We start from the raw sequence: 14,898 nt of genomic DNA, 5'->3' as shown, positions 1-14,898 counted from the left end.
AACAATACAACCACATCTGCCATGCTTTACCTGATTGTATGCAAACAGCCGCGTCTTCCCTCTCCTTTCTGGTTCGCTTGAAATTCTGCCGGGTAGTGTGGCCCCTCCAGGCTACAGAGAGAAATAAGCTACTGATCAACCTCAGTCAAACAATATAGACGGCACATACAACATGAGACCCCACTTCAAAACAGAGCACAACCAGGTGGCAATGAACTCTCAGAGGTCTTATTATCTACTCTGAAGCATTGCTCTTTTGGCCTATATGGGTCACACTGTGGTTATCAAACTAATCTCTTTTACGAAGTATAGTCCTCCAGATGAGGCCAGGTGGATGGCTACCTGACTGGATGACGACGGCCCCACGGTTCCTCTTCTCCTTCTCTCTGCGGTAGCGCCTCGCCCCCAGCCAGCCCTTGGTGTAGGCCTGCATCACCATCACCCGTGCTATCAGCTCTCTCAGCAGGAGGTTCAGCTGCTCCACATGGTAGTACTTCAGGAACACCTGACATACAGTACACCCAGGGAGCTTAACATCGAAGCACCTCAATCCATGGACAAAGTTGCGATGCCATCCGTATGTTTTGAAACAAGAATCACTATAATTTTCCCTGGCTAATCATCATCACTTTACCTTTGTCTTCCCTAAGACCCAGTTCTCTAGTTTGGCCCGCTCCAGTATGGCAACGGCATTTTCTTTGCTGGAGTCAGGCATCTGGTGAGCCCGGAAAGCAAGGTAATAATACCTATAAAAGGGGGGAGAGGGAAAGATATCTGACTTTTATCATAGGTAATCATATTTTTTTGCTGTGATTCCGTGTTTTCAAACAGTTCAGAAACGTGCCTTTCATACAACTTCCAAATATATTTATATCTAAATGAATTCAATCGCCATCCGTGGATCAGTGCACAAAGAAAACGAGGCTCACTGAGGCATGAGTCACTAACAGAGGCCTATTGTCTGAGCTTTTCTGAATGGACTATGCTCTTATTTCAATCACTACACAGATGACGCCCATGTGTTAATCAGCTCCAGTGCATGTCTCTACTTCATTGTCTAAGGCCCTTGACTGTCCCGCCTGTCACAGTTTATAAAACTCCCGCATAGGACAGAGCTGATATAACTGTTTGTTCAGGGACATCAAGGCTCCCAAACTGCTGGTTCAATCCTTGTGTTCTGGTGTTGGTCAAAGAAAAGAAAAACAACAATGGAGATTGAAGAAAATCGTCTTTGAACACCCCCCCCCCCCCCCCCCCCCCCCCACCTCATCCTACAGCCTTTCATTCTAATTCCTGTTGATACCTGTTCTTTCTTTGATGGTAAATACAAAGCACACTCCTTCGCAACATCAGACGAGTCTTTGATATGAGAGCACAAATTTAAATCAGTTTTGCACTAAAGGTGCAGTTTAACTATTGAGTCTGTCAGAATTATTTCTGCCTGGCTTGGATGGGATAGATTCAATGGCAAGGTTGAAAGCCAGGGACATGTCAGGATATGGTCTCCTATACTCCAAACAATAGATAGGTCAAATCAATCTAGTAACACAACAGGACAGTAGCTTTAAACACTGCTAAATGAGAATCTAGTCCCTCCCCCCTCCTCACACACACCTGCATGTACACATTCATTCTATCTGAGGGTTAAAAGGTGATTGTCAGGTGATGCACTATCACTTTTAACACCAAATCAAGTGAACCCTCAACTAAAATAGCCTCACCAACAATGTCGGAGAATTGGGACAGGCAGAAGAACGACATGTGGTCATTCAAGGTTTCCTGCTTGAAATCCGGCTAAATTAAACACACAATCTTTTAAAAGCTCCCCTAGAGCAGCGAAACTAACCAGCCGTCCCACTGCTTTTTACACAGGCCACAAGCACAAGCCCAAGCTAATTAAATTGTACATCATATTAAAGCGCCCCATTGGAGGTGCCTGGAATATTTTTCAAAGGATAATTGATCAAACGTAGGTTTCCTACGTTTTCCCAAGGACCTAGTTTGAGTATGTATTTTATTCTTGATGGGTCGAGGAAGGTTTAAATCCTTGTTTTTTTCAATAGATGGAGTTCTTATTATGTTCACACTGGCAGATGTTGCCAGACATTTGAAAAACAAATATAAACCTTATCTTATCTAACCCGTATCTAACCCAATTTCGCCAGTACTTCATTACCCACCTGGGGAATAATGGGGTTCTATCTCAGATATGGACTGTGTCCAAGACACTGAGCATAAAAACAAACCCTTAATGAATAGTAAAGAAAGAGGAATTAAAATGTCTATGGTCAGCCTCAGAGTTCCTCTCTGTTTGAATTGTGCCCTTATTTCCAAGTCCCGTGAAGTGAACCCACCCAGTTAAGAGAGTTGAACACACACAGTTAAGAGAGTTGAACCCACCCAGTTAAGTGAGTTGTACAGGATGTAGCCAATTAGTGAGCCTATTGCTGTGCTCAAGTTTGAACTCCCATCTAATTAAGGAAGCCGTGTTTTGTGTGATGTAGCACACACAGTGCGCGTGTTCCGCTCTACCACTGGGGTTGTGTCGGCACTCAGAGTGCACATCTAGCGCCGCGGCGCCCGGACTCACTGCAGTTGTTACCTGTTAACAAACTCTTCGAACAGGATGCGGTGGGAGTAGCCCTGGCGGCGGATGTTCACTGTCTCCAGGATCCCGGTGTAGCGCAGCTGCACCATCACCCTCTCCTTAAAGAAGCGCAGCGCCTGTCTGTCATCGTTGGGCTTTATGCAGCGCACAAAGTGGGGTTGACCCACCACCATCTTAGACAGCAGATCCATCAGGGAGTACTGCCAACGCAGTGAGGAGACAAAGCAAGGCGACGGGGGCAGAGCAAAGAAGGTGACAGGGATTATTCTTTGCATTATGCATTACTTCCTAATGTCATCGCGGAATTCACAGATTCTGTGCTGATGCTGTTTTGTTATTGTGTCAGCAAAACAATATTTTTACTGACACACTCCTTGATAAAAATCGACCCAGAAATTAAAACCCTTTTCTATTTTTGTACTGTATTAGAGGTCAATTAAAAACATTGCCGAAACAGAATGGTTTGGTGTGGTGATGGTGATACATACCCGGAAGTAGGAGGCCACTGTCTGTCTCCTCATGTTGGTGGTTTCCTCAGGGTGTCGCATCATCTCCATGGTGTCCACCTAAACACAAGCTGTCCCATTAACTCCTTCCTCACAATGGGATGGACATGAATACAGTACATTGTTGCTTGTACTGTGTTGTCTGGGAAGGGTAGCAGCACCATAAACACTTAAGACCAACAGTGTAGAGAATGGATGTGTACAGCTGAGGGGCATGGGAGAATTGCAGCTAGCGCTGCACTGTATAATGAGGCTTGCCATCTCAAACCAGATAGTCCTTCTAACAACGGATTAACGAGGACACAATATAAGCATTCTAATGGCCCGCAACACTTCATGGCTTCATAAAAATGAATGACGCAATCAATATTTTATAGTAAGTCTACACAGCAAAGTGCATATCTTAATACTTATTTCATCTTAGCACAGGGGGAAAGGTATGTCAAACATTTTCTGAACAACTTCATGCAGTAATTGGATGTCTTGACAGCGTCTATGTTGAACGCTGTTCAGACAGAAGTACCAGCAATCATCCCCTGTCTGTTCGACTACTTCTGTTCATGTATTTTAACAAGGGCCGTCCATACGTCTGCACTAGTTCAATCATTTGTTTGCAATGATAACTTTTACCAGCTTCTCATCTATTAACTCTTTAGAACTTTCCACAGATTTTGATTGGGCAAAGGAGAACATGCATTTTACATCAATCATATTTCAGAGTTTGACTCATTGTTACCATGTACTTTCTTTACACAGAGTAAGTATAGTAGTGTAGATCATAAGGTGGTTTGATGCTTTACAAAGAGTGTATGAAAATGTCACAATGTCAAACCACAGAGAAATGGAACCCCTCCACGTGATACCAGTAGCCAGCCATTGGAAACAGTAGAAATGTTGTTTAAAAATGTTAACTGAGAAAAATAAGAAAGTCATGCAAGATAAGGTAGAAGGTCAAATAAAACAACAACCATAGGCTGTTCTTACCTTCAATAGGTATTTGGGAGACTGAATACAGGAAGGTGTTGTTGAGAAACATGGAATGAAAGGAAACGATAAGAGGATAGACAAGAGGATAGACAAGAAGTGAAGAATCTGAAATCAAACTTAAGGGGTATAGCACCAAAAATCATAATGTGAGTCATTTCTTAATATACAATATTGACAATTGACAAAATCTTAACAGGACATTATGATTTTACTGCATGCTTCCCTTTAAAAGAGGTTAGTTCAGACAGTGAGAGATGAATAGAGCAACAGAGTATTTTTCTTAAAATTGCTTTTATGGTACACTAAGTCAGTAAAGTCTGTTAAGAACAAATCCTTATGTACAATGACGGCCTACCCCAGCCAAACCCTAACCCGGACCCCACTGGGCCAATTGTGCGCCACCCTATGGGATTCCCAATCACGGCCGGTTGTGATACAGCCTGGAATCAAACCAGGGTCTGTAGTGACGCCTCTAGCACTGAGATGCAGTGTCTTAGACCGCTGCGCCACTCGGGAGCCCAGAGCCTTAGTCATGTGTGTAGGTTTGTCTGCACACATGACTAAGTGGCTTTGGATAAAAGTGTCTGCTAAATGGCATATAGTATTATTATATATTAGGTTCACTACACTAGTTAATAGGGAAGATATACAACCAGATAACCAGAGGGCTGGAGCAGGATGTAATTGTTTATGGCCAAACTGTGGCCTCATTTTGGCTAGAGGCCTGTAACATGATGTTCCAACAAACGTCTACCATTCAACATGTTGCTCTTTACAATAGGAATTGTACGAGAAAGCCTTACCAGCAGTCATCATTTAAAGCCTCCTTCCTAAAAGCTGTCGATGGGGTAAAACACTGAGATTTGCCCCCTTTTAACGATGCATCTTTATAGTGTCAGGGGGATCCCAGTTAAGGGTAGAGCATGGTGCACTTGGACCCAAATCGTTCTCAACGTTCAAATGATTCAAACTGTTTTCAATGATCTCGCAAGCTGCTACAATGGACTAACAGCTCAAGTAAATACAATGTCAGTCACAACTGCCTGAATCTGAACAATACTACCAGACAGCGTGGAGATAGACAGCACCACGAGCAAGACAGAGAGGATAGCCAGTCACAAGGGAATGATATGTTGTGTTTGATTTCTAACAGTTAGTTTTTGAAGTACTCCCTGTGAACTCATACACAGGGCTCTATTTGAACAAACCTAACGCAATCGTCAATCTTAGCGTTGGGCGGTCTTGCTATAGGTTCGGGGGGATGTGTCAGAAATATTTGAGCTATTTTCACAAACACAATTATCGGCGCAGTTGCTGGCGTTGGCGCAAAAGGGATGGATTTGGATGAATAAACAAGTTGTGGGTGTGTCGAGGCTTGGCCCCTCACTGGCCAATCAGAACGTGCTCCATAGCTAAATACAGGTACAGTGCCTTGCGAAAGTATTCGGCCCCTTTGAACTTTGCGACCTTTTGCCACATTTCAGGCTTCAAACATAAAGATATAAAACTGTATTTTTTTGTGAAGAACCAACAACAAGTGGGACACAATCATGAAGTGGAACGACATTTATTGGATATTTCAAACTTTTTTAACAAATCAAAAACTGAAAAATTGGGCGTGCAACATTATTCAGCCCCCTTAAGTTAATACTTTGTAGCGCCACCTTTTGCTGCGATTACAGCTGTAAGTCGCTTGGGGTATGTCTCTATCAGTTTTGCACATCGAGAGACTGACATTTTTTCCCATTCCTCCTTGCAAAACAGCTCGAGCTCAGTGAGGTTGGATGGAGAGCATTTGTGAACAGCAGTTTTCAGTTCTTTCCACAGATTCTCGATTGGATTCAGGTCTGGACTTTGACTTGGCCATTCTAACACCTGGATATGTTTATTTTCGAACCATTCCATTGTAGATTTTGCTTTATGTTTTGGATCATTGTCTTGTTGGAAGACAAATCTCCGTCCCAGTCTCAGGTCTTTTGCAGACTCCATCAGGTTTTCTTCCAGAATGGTCCTGTATTTGGCTCCATCCATCTTCCCATCAATTTTAACCATCTTCCCTGTCCCTGCTGAAGAAAAGCAGGCCCAAACCATGATGCTGCCACCACCATGTTTGACAGTGGGGATGGTGTGTTCAGCTGTGTTGCTTTTACGCCAAACATAACGTTTTGCATTGTTGCCAAAAAGTTCAATTTTGGTTTAATCTGACCAGAGCACCTTCTTCCACATGTTTGGTGTGTCTCCCAGGTGGCTTGTGGCAAACTTTAAACAACACTTTTTATGGATATCTTTAAGAAATGGCTTTCTTCTTGCCACTCTTCCATAAAGACCAGATTTGTGCAATATACGACTGATTGTTGTCCTATGGACAGAGTCTCCCACCTCAGCTGTAGATCTCTGCAGTTCATCCAGAGTGATCATGGGCCTCTTGGCTGCATCTCTGATCAGTCTTCTCCTTGTATGAGCTGAAAGTTTAGAGGGACGGCCAGGTCTTGGTAGATTTGCAGTGGTCTGATACTCCTTCCATTTCAATATTATCGCTTGCACAGTGCTCCTTGGGATGTTTAAAGCTTGGGAAATCTTTTTGTATCCAAATCCGGCTTTAAACTTCTTCACAACAGTATCTCGGACCTGCCTGGTGTGTTCCTTGTTCTTCATGATGCTCTATGCGCTTTTAACGGACCTCTGAGACTATCACAGTGCAGGTGCATTTATACGGAGACTTGATTACACACAGGTGGATTGTATTTATCATCATTAGTCATTTAGGTCAACATTGGATCATTCAGAGATCCTCACTGAACTTCTGGAGAGAGTTTGCTGCACTGAAAGTAAAGGGGCTGAATAATTTTGCACGCCCAATTTTTCAGTTTTTGATTTGTTAAAAAAGTTTGAAATATCCAATAAATGTCGTTCCACTTCATGATTGTGTCCCACTTGTTGTTGATTCTTCACAAAAAAATACAGTTTTATATCTTTATGTTTGAAGCCTGAAATGTGGCAAAAGGTTGCAAAGTTCAAGGGGGCCGAATACTTTCGCAAGGCACTGTATGTGCTTGCTTTGAGTGATGCATTTAAGTTATTTTATGTATTGCCTTGGAATCAACTCCAATTCCAATGTTAGTCCATTAAAGTTTGTTAAACAGCTTACAGAAACAAAATACATAATACATGTATCACTAGCCACTTTAAACACTGCCACTTTTATATGTTTACATACCCTACATTACTCATCTCATATGTATATACTGTACTCGATACCATCTACTGCATCTTGCCTATGCCGTTCTGTGCCGTTCCATCACTCATTCATATATCTTTTTGTACAGTGGGGCAAAAAAGTATTTAGTCAGCCACCAATTGTGCAAGTTCTCCCACTTAAAAAGATGAGAGAGGCCTGTAATTTTCATCATAGGTACACTTCAACTATGACAGACAAAATGAGAAAAAAAATCCAGAAAATCACATTGTAGGATTTTTTATGAATTTATTTGCAAATTATGGTGGAAAATAAGTATTTGGTCAATAACAAAAGTTTATCTCAATACTTTGTTATATACCCTTTGTTGGCAATGACAGAGGTCAAACGTTTTCTGTAAGTCTTCACAAGGTTTTCACACACTGTTGCTGATATTTTGGCCCATTCCTCCATGCAGATCTCCTCTAGAGCAGTGATGTTTTGGGGCTGTTGCTGGGCAACACAGACTTTCAACTCCCTCCAAAGATTTTCTATGGGGTTGAGATCTGGAGACTGGCTAGGCCACTCCAGGACCTTGAAATGCTTCTTACGAAGCCACTCCTTCGTTGCCCGGGCGGTGTGTTTGGGATCATTGTCATGCTGAAAGACCCAGCCACGTTTCATCTTCAATGCCCTTGCTGATGGAAGGAGGTTTTCACTCAAAATCTCACGATACATGGCCCCATTCATTCTTTCCTTTACATGGATCAGTCGTCCTGGTCCCTTTGCAGAAAAACAGCCCCAAAGCATGATGTTTCCACCCCCATGCTTCACAGTAGGTATGGTGTTCTTTGGATGCAACTCAGCATTCTTTGTCCTCCAAACACGACAAGTTTTTAACAAAAAGTTATATTTTGGTTTCATCTGACCATATGGCATTCTCCCAATCTTCTTCTGGATCATCCAAATGCTCTCTAGAAAACTTCAGACGGGCCTGGACATGTACTGGCTTAAGCAGGGGGACACGTCTGACACTGCAGGATTTGAGTCCCTGGCGGCGTAGTGTGTTACTGATGGTAGGCTTTGTTACTTTGGTCCCAGCTCTCTGCAGGTCATTCACTAGGTCCCCCCGTGTGGTTCTGGGATATTTGCTCACCGTTCTTGTGATCATTTTGACCCCACTGGATGAGATCTTGCATGGAGCCCCAGATCGAGTGAGATTATCAGTGGTCTTGTATGTCTTCCATTTCCTAATAATTGCTCCCACAGTTGATTTCTTCAAACCAAGCTGCTTACCTATTGCAGATTCAGTCTTCCCAGCCTGGTGCAGGTCTACAATTTTGTTTCTGGTGTCCTTTGACAGCTCTTTGGTCTTGGCCATAGTGGAGTTTGGAGTGTGACTGTTTGAGGTTGTGGACAGGTGTCTTTAATACTGATAACAAGTTCAAACAGGTGCCATTAATACAGGTAACGAGTGGAGGACAGAGGAGCCTCTTAAAGAAGAAGTTACAGGTCTGTGACAGCCAGCAATCTTGCTTGTTTGTAGGTGACAAAATACTTATTTTCCACCATAATTTGCAAATAAATTCATAAAAAATCCTACAATGTGATTTTCTGGATTTTTTTTCTCATTTTGTCTGTCATAGTTGAAGTGTACCTATGATGAAAATTACAGGCCTCTCTCATCTTTTTAAGTGGGAAAACTTGCACAATTGGTGGCTGACTAAATACTTTTTTGCTCCACTGTACATATTCTTCATCCCTTTACACTTGTGTGTATAAGGTAGTTGTTGTGAAATTGTTAGGTTAGATTACTTGGTTATTACTGCATTGTCGTAACTAGAAAAACAAGCATCTCGCTACACTCGCATAAACATCTGCTAACCATGTGTATGTGACAAATAAAATTTGATTTGAAATAACAAAATGTACAGTAGACCTATACCATCTTTGCTAAATTTGTTAACTTGAACCTGTTTGCAGTCCACATTGTCCTCTCACTGTCAGCTGCGTTTATTTTCAGCAAACTTAACATTGATAAATATTTGTATCAACATAACAAGATTCAACAACTGAGACATAAACTGAACACAGACATGTAACTAACAGAAATTGAATAATGTGTCTCTGAACAAAGGCGGGGTTAAAATCAAAAGTAACCGTCAGTATCTGGTGTGGCCACCAGCTGCTTTAAGTACTGCAGTGCATCTCCTCCTCATGGACTGCACCAGATTTGGGATGTTACCCCACTCTTCTAGCAAGGCACCTGCAAGTTCCCGGACATTTCTGGGGGGAATGGCCCTAGCCCTCACCCTCCGATCCAAAAGGTCCCAGACGTGCTCATTGGGATTGAGATCCGGGCTCTTCTCTGGCCTTGTCAGAACACTGACATTCCTGTCTTGCAGGAAATCACGCACAGAACAAGCAGTATGGCTGGTGGCATTGTCCTGCTGGAGGGTCATGTCAGGATGAGCCTGCAGGAAGGGTACCACATGAGGGAAGAAAATGTCTTCACTGTAACTCACAGCGTTGAGATAGCCTGCAATGACAACAAGCTCAGTCTGATGATGCTGTGACACACCGCCCCAGACTATGACGGACCCTCCACCTCCAAATCGATTCCGCTCCAGAGTACATGGCTCGGTGTAACGCTCATTCCTTCGATGATAAACGCGAATCCGACCATCACCCCTGGTGAGACAAAACTGTGACTCGTCAGTGAAGAGCACTTTATGCCAGTCCTGTCTGGTCCAGCGATGGTGGGTTTGTGCCCATAGGCGACATAGTTGCCAGTGATGTCTGGTGAGGACCTGCCTTACAACAGGCCTACAAGCCCTCAACATAGGCCTCTCTCAGCCTATTGTGGACAGTCTGAGCACTGATGGAGGGATTGTGCGTTCCTGGTGTAACTCTGGCAGTTGTTGTTGCCATCCTGTACCTGTCCCGCAGGTGTGATGTTCAGATGTACTGATGCTGTGCAGGTGTTGTTACACGTGCTCTGCCACTGTGAGGACAATCAGCTGTCTGTCCTGTCTCTCTGTAGAGCTCTTAGGCGTCGCACTGTAGGGACATTGTAAATTATTGCCCTGGCCACATCTGCAGTCCTCATGCCTCCTTGCAGCATGCCTAAGGCACGTTCACGCAGATGAGCAGGGACCCTGGGCAGCTTTCTTTTGGTGTTTTCATAGTCAGTAGAAAGGCCTCTTTAGTGTCCAAAGTTTTCATAACTGTGACATTAATTGCCTACCGTCTGTAAGCTGTTAGTGTCTTAACGACCGTTCCACAGGTGCATGTTCATTAATTGTTTAATTGTTTATGGTTCAATCTGGTGCAGTCCATGAGGAGGAGATACACTGCAGTACTTAATGCAGCGGGTGGCCATACTAGATACTGACTGTTACTTAGCATGTTCATTAATTGTTTATGGTTTATTGAACAAGCATGGGATTTTTACAAATTATCTTTGAAAGACAGGGTCCTGAAAAAGGGACATTTTTACTGAGTTTATGTGTATACTGTCTTTCATACCATCTATTGCATCTTGCCTATGCCACTCTGTCATTGCTCATCCACATAGTTATATGTACACTACTGGTCAAAAGTTTTAGAACACCTACTCATTCAGGGTTTTTTTAAAACTATTTTCTACATTGTGGAATAATAGTGAAGACATCAAAACTATGAAATAACACATATGTAATCATGTAGTAACAAAAAAGTGTTAGACAAATCCAAATATATTTTATACACTGCTCAAAAAAATAAAGGGAACACTTAAACAACACAATGTAACTCCAAGTCAATTACACTTCTGTGAAATCAAACTGTCCACTTAGGAAGCAACACTGATTGACAATAAATTTCACATGCTGTTGTGCAAATGGAATAGACAACAGGTGGAAATTATAGGCAATTAGCAAGACACCCCCAATAAAGGAGTGGTTCTGCAGGTGGTGACCACAGACCACTTCTCAGTTCCTATGCTTCATGGCTGATGTTTTGGTCACTTTTGAATGCTGGCGGTGCTTTCACTCTAGTAGTAGCATGAGACAGAGTCTACAACCCACACAAGTGGCTCAGGTAGTGCAGCTCATCCAGGATGGCACATCAATGTGAGCTGTGGCAAGAAGGTTTGCTGTGTCTGTCAGCGTAGTGTCCAGAGCATGGAGGCGCTACCAGGAGACAGGCCAGTACATCAGGAGACGTGGAGGAGGCCGTAGGAGGGCAACAATCCAGCAGCAGGACCGCTACCTCCGCCTTTGTGCAAGGAGGAGCAGGAAGAGCACTGCCAGAGCCCTGAAAATGACCTCCAGCAGGCCACAAATGTGCATGTGTCTGCTCAAACGGTCAGAAACAGACTCCATGAGGGTGGTATGAGGGCCCGACGTCCACAGGTGGGGGTTGTGCTTACAGCCCAACACCGTGCAGGATGTTTGGCATTTGCCAGAGAACACCAAGATTGGCAAATTCGCCACTGGTTCCCTGTGCTCTTCACATATGAAAGCAGGTTCACACTGAGCACATGTGACAGACGTTACAGAGTCTGGAGACGCCGTGGAGAACGTTCTGCTGCCTGCAACATCCTCCAGCATGACCGGTTTGGCAGTGGGTCAGTCATGGTGTGGGGTGGCATTTCTTTGGGGGGCCGCACAGCCCTCCATGTGCTCGCCAGAGGTAGCCTGACTGCCATTAGGTACCGAGATGAGATCCTCAGACCCCTTGTGAGACCATATGCTGGTGCGGTTGGCCTTGGGTTCCTCCTAATGCAAGACAATGCTAGACCTCATGTGGCTGGAGTGTGTCAGCAGTTCCTGCAAGAGGAAGGCATTGATGCTATGAACTGGCCCGCCCGTTCCCCAGACCTGAATCCAATTGAGCACATCTGGGACGTCATGTCTCACTCCATCCACCACAGACTGTCCAGGAGTTGGCGGATCCTTTAGTCCTTTATTCCAGGTCTGGGAGGAGATCCCTCAGGAGACCATCCGCCACCTCATCAGGAGCATGCCCAGGCGTTGTAGGGAGGTCATACAGGCACGTGGAGTCCACACACACTACTGAGCCTCATTTTGACTTGTTTTAAGGACATTACATCAAAGTTGGATCAGCCTGTAGTGTGGTTTTCCACTTTAATTTTGAGTGTGACTCCAAATCCAGACCTCCATGGGTTGATACATTTGATTTCCATTGATAATTTGTGTGATTTTGTTGTCAGCACATTCAACTATGTAAAGAAACAAGTATTTAATAAGAATAATTCATTCATTCAGATTTTTTGAGCAGTGTATATTTTCATTTGTTTAACATGTTTGTTTACTACATGATTCCATATGTGTTATTTTATAGTTTTGATGTCTTCACTATTATTCTACAATGTAGAAAATAGTAAAAATAAAGAAAAACTCTTCAATGAGTAGGTGTTCTAAAACTTTTAAACAGTAGTTATCACGTGAGCATAAATGAGTCGGGAGACAGGCGCAGGAATGCGTAATAGTTTTTTTTATTAAGCCCAAATTATGGCGTGCCGTGTAAAGGCACGGGGACGAAGACCAAGGAAACATGTAACAAAACACAGGGTAGAAACCAAAAACAAAAGAGCGAGGTGTACCTCGAATAAATAACACACGCGCACAATGATTAACACACGGGACGAGACCCGTAATCATCTGCCCAATGCACAATGGCACGAAAGCCAAAACACACAGCACAGGTACTCACACGCACAAACGGACATTGTAACAATAATGGTTCGACAACGGAAACCAAAGGGCACACTTATACAAGTACTAATCAGTGGAAATAGGGGACAGGTGTGCGCGATGAAAGTTCCGGAGGGATCCGTGACAGGAGTGGAAATATTCTTATTCCATTCCTTTACTTAGATTTGTGTGTATTAGGTAGTTGTTGTGGAATTGTTAGATTACTTTTTAGATATTGCTGCACTGTCGGAACTAGAAGCACAAGCATTTCGCTACACTCACAATAACATCTGCTATCCATGTGTATGTGACCAGTACAATTTGATTTGATTTTGGAATGCGACATTCGACGAGCAGGTGTCCACATACTTTTGGTCATGTAGTGTATAATGTTTTATTGAAACCATCGTACAGATCGCATTTACACTTCTCCAGAAGTTGCATTGCATGCGTGCCACAGACGTTCTCACCATAAAACCAGTACAGTGAATCATTCTAATAGATTTGTTTTTAATACAATTAAACGAAAAACAAACAGTTGGGGAATGTCAGCTCACTGTTAAAAAGGGAATGTCAACTAGCTGTTTTGCTCCTCTCAAACATTATCTTTTAATAAAGCTTTGCTGATTAAGATTTATCTCCGAGCGGTCTCGTGAGCCAAACACTTTATGTATGGTCTTGACTAGCCTACTTGATTAAATTGGCAAGGACAAAAAGAAAACAGCCTTCATTGAGAGGAGGGGGGGCTATGCGTGGTGTTTAATCAAATACATCGAAATGGGGAAAAAACATAACTGTTTTATGTTTCTAAATATGAAGTATCCAGGCACCAAAATCACATCTTGTCCCATGTGCAGATGGGCTGTGTTTGTCACGGCTGGATAAGCTGCATTTCCGCTGTCAAAATTCATGCCATAACCAACTGTGTTTCCGCTAAAACCAGCTTTTGGTTGGTCTTTTTGGACTCATGTTTTTAAGGACACACCTCCAATATTTCCACCCCTCCCATCTGAGAGCAAGCGAGCTGATGTAGACAGGTAAATTGCCGAATCTGGCGTTAGAGCCAGTTTTTACATGATGAAATTGCAAACTTAACGTAAATTTAACACCAGCCAAATATAGAGCCTAAAGAGTGACATGGTCTCAACTTGGATAAAATAATAGCCCTTAAAAGGGTTTAAAGGATCCTTCTGGATACTTCCCCAGAGACAGATGAACTCATGGACAGCATTTTTAGGTCTCTGCATCCATTACGAAGAAAGTTAATTTCGAGAGCCAATGCTCAACTTCCTTTAAAAAATGCACACAAAGACAAAAAATTGTATCCACGAGTTCATCTGACTCTGGGGAAGTAGATAAAGGGCTTCATTTACAAAATCCTGAAGTATCCATAAGGGAGAGAGAGCCCACCTTGTTGCGTCCTGAGCTGAGCTGGGGTGGCAGTGACCTTGAAGCAGCAGTGACTCTCGCCCTGGAAGTGGCCAGATTACCTATTCAAACCAACACAGCAAAGCAACAAGTCAATACAATCCCACATACTTTATGAACACCTGCTCTTTCTATGACATAGACTGACCAGGTGAATCCAGGTGAAAACTATGATCCCAAATCAGTGTAGATGAAGGGGAGGAGACAGGTTAAAGAAGGATTTTTAAGCCTTGAGACAATTGAGACATGGATTGTGTATGTGTGCCATTCAGAGGGTGAATGGGCAAGACAAAAGATTTAGGTGCCTTTGAACGGGGTATGGTACTGTAGGTGCCTGGCGTACCAGTTTGTGTCAAGAACTGGGTTTTTCACACTCACCAGTTTCCCATTTGTATCAAGAATGTTCCACCACACCATAGGACATCGGGCCAACTTGACACAACTGTGGGAAGCATTGGAGTCAACATGGGCCAGCATCCCTGAGGAACGCTTTCG

At 43.2% G+C, this 14,898-nt stretch overlaps 1 protein-coding gene across 3 annotated transcripts in view; it reads right to left on the bottom strand.

The window, feature by feature from the left end:
• LOC139397992 (myosin IIIB) overlaps nt 1–14,898 on the bottom strand; it is a 119,119-nt gene that overhangs the window by 46,040 nt on the left and 58,181 nt on the right. For 2 of the 3 annotated variants that reach the window (XM_071144272.1, XM_071144271.1), the window contains 7 exons: nt 14,386–14,465; nt 4,099–4,119; nt 3,097–3,174; nt 2,603–2,808; nt 635–746; nt 343–505; nt 31–111 (listed from right to left, as the gene is read on the bottom strand). In XM_071144272.1, coding sequence (XP_071000373.1) covers nt 31–111; nt 343–505; nt 635–746; nt 2,603–2,808; nt 3,097–3,174; nt 4,099–4,119; nt 14,386–14,465 — 741 coding nt within the window. The remainder of the gene's footprint in view (nt 1–30; nt 112–342; nt 506–634; nt 747–2,602; nt 2,809–3,096; nt 3,175–4,098; nt 4,120–14,385; nt 14,466–14,898) is intronic. The other variant, XM_071144273.1, reaches the window with a different exon arrangement.

This window comes from Oncorhynchus clarkii, chromosome 3 (assembly GCF_045791955.1).
Source record: "Oncorhynchus clarkii lewisi isolate Uvic-CL-2024 chromosome 3, UVic_Ocla_1.0, whole genome shotgun sequence".
Classification (NCBI taxonomy): domain Eukaryota; kingdom Metazoa; phylum Chordata; class Actinopteri; order Salmoniformes; family Salmonidae; genus Oncorhynchus; species Oncorhynchus clarkii.
This window is presented reverse-complemented; position numbering and strand designations above follow the sequence as displayed.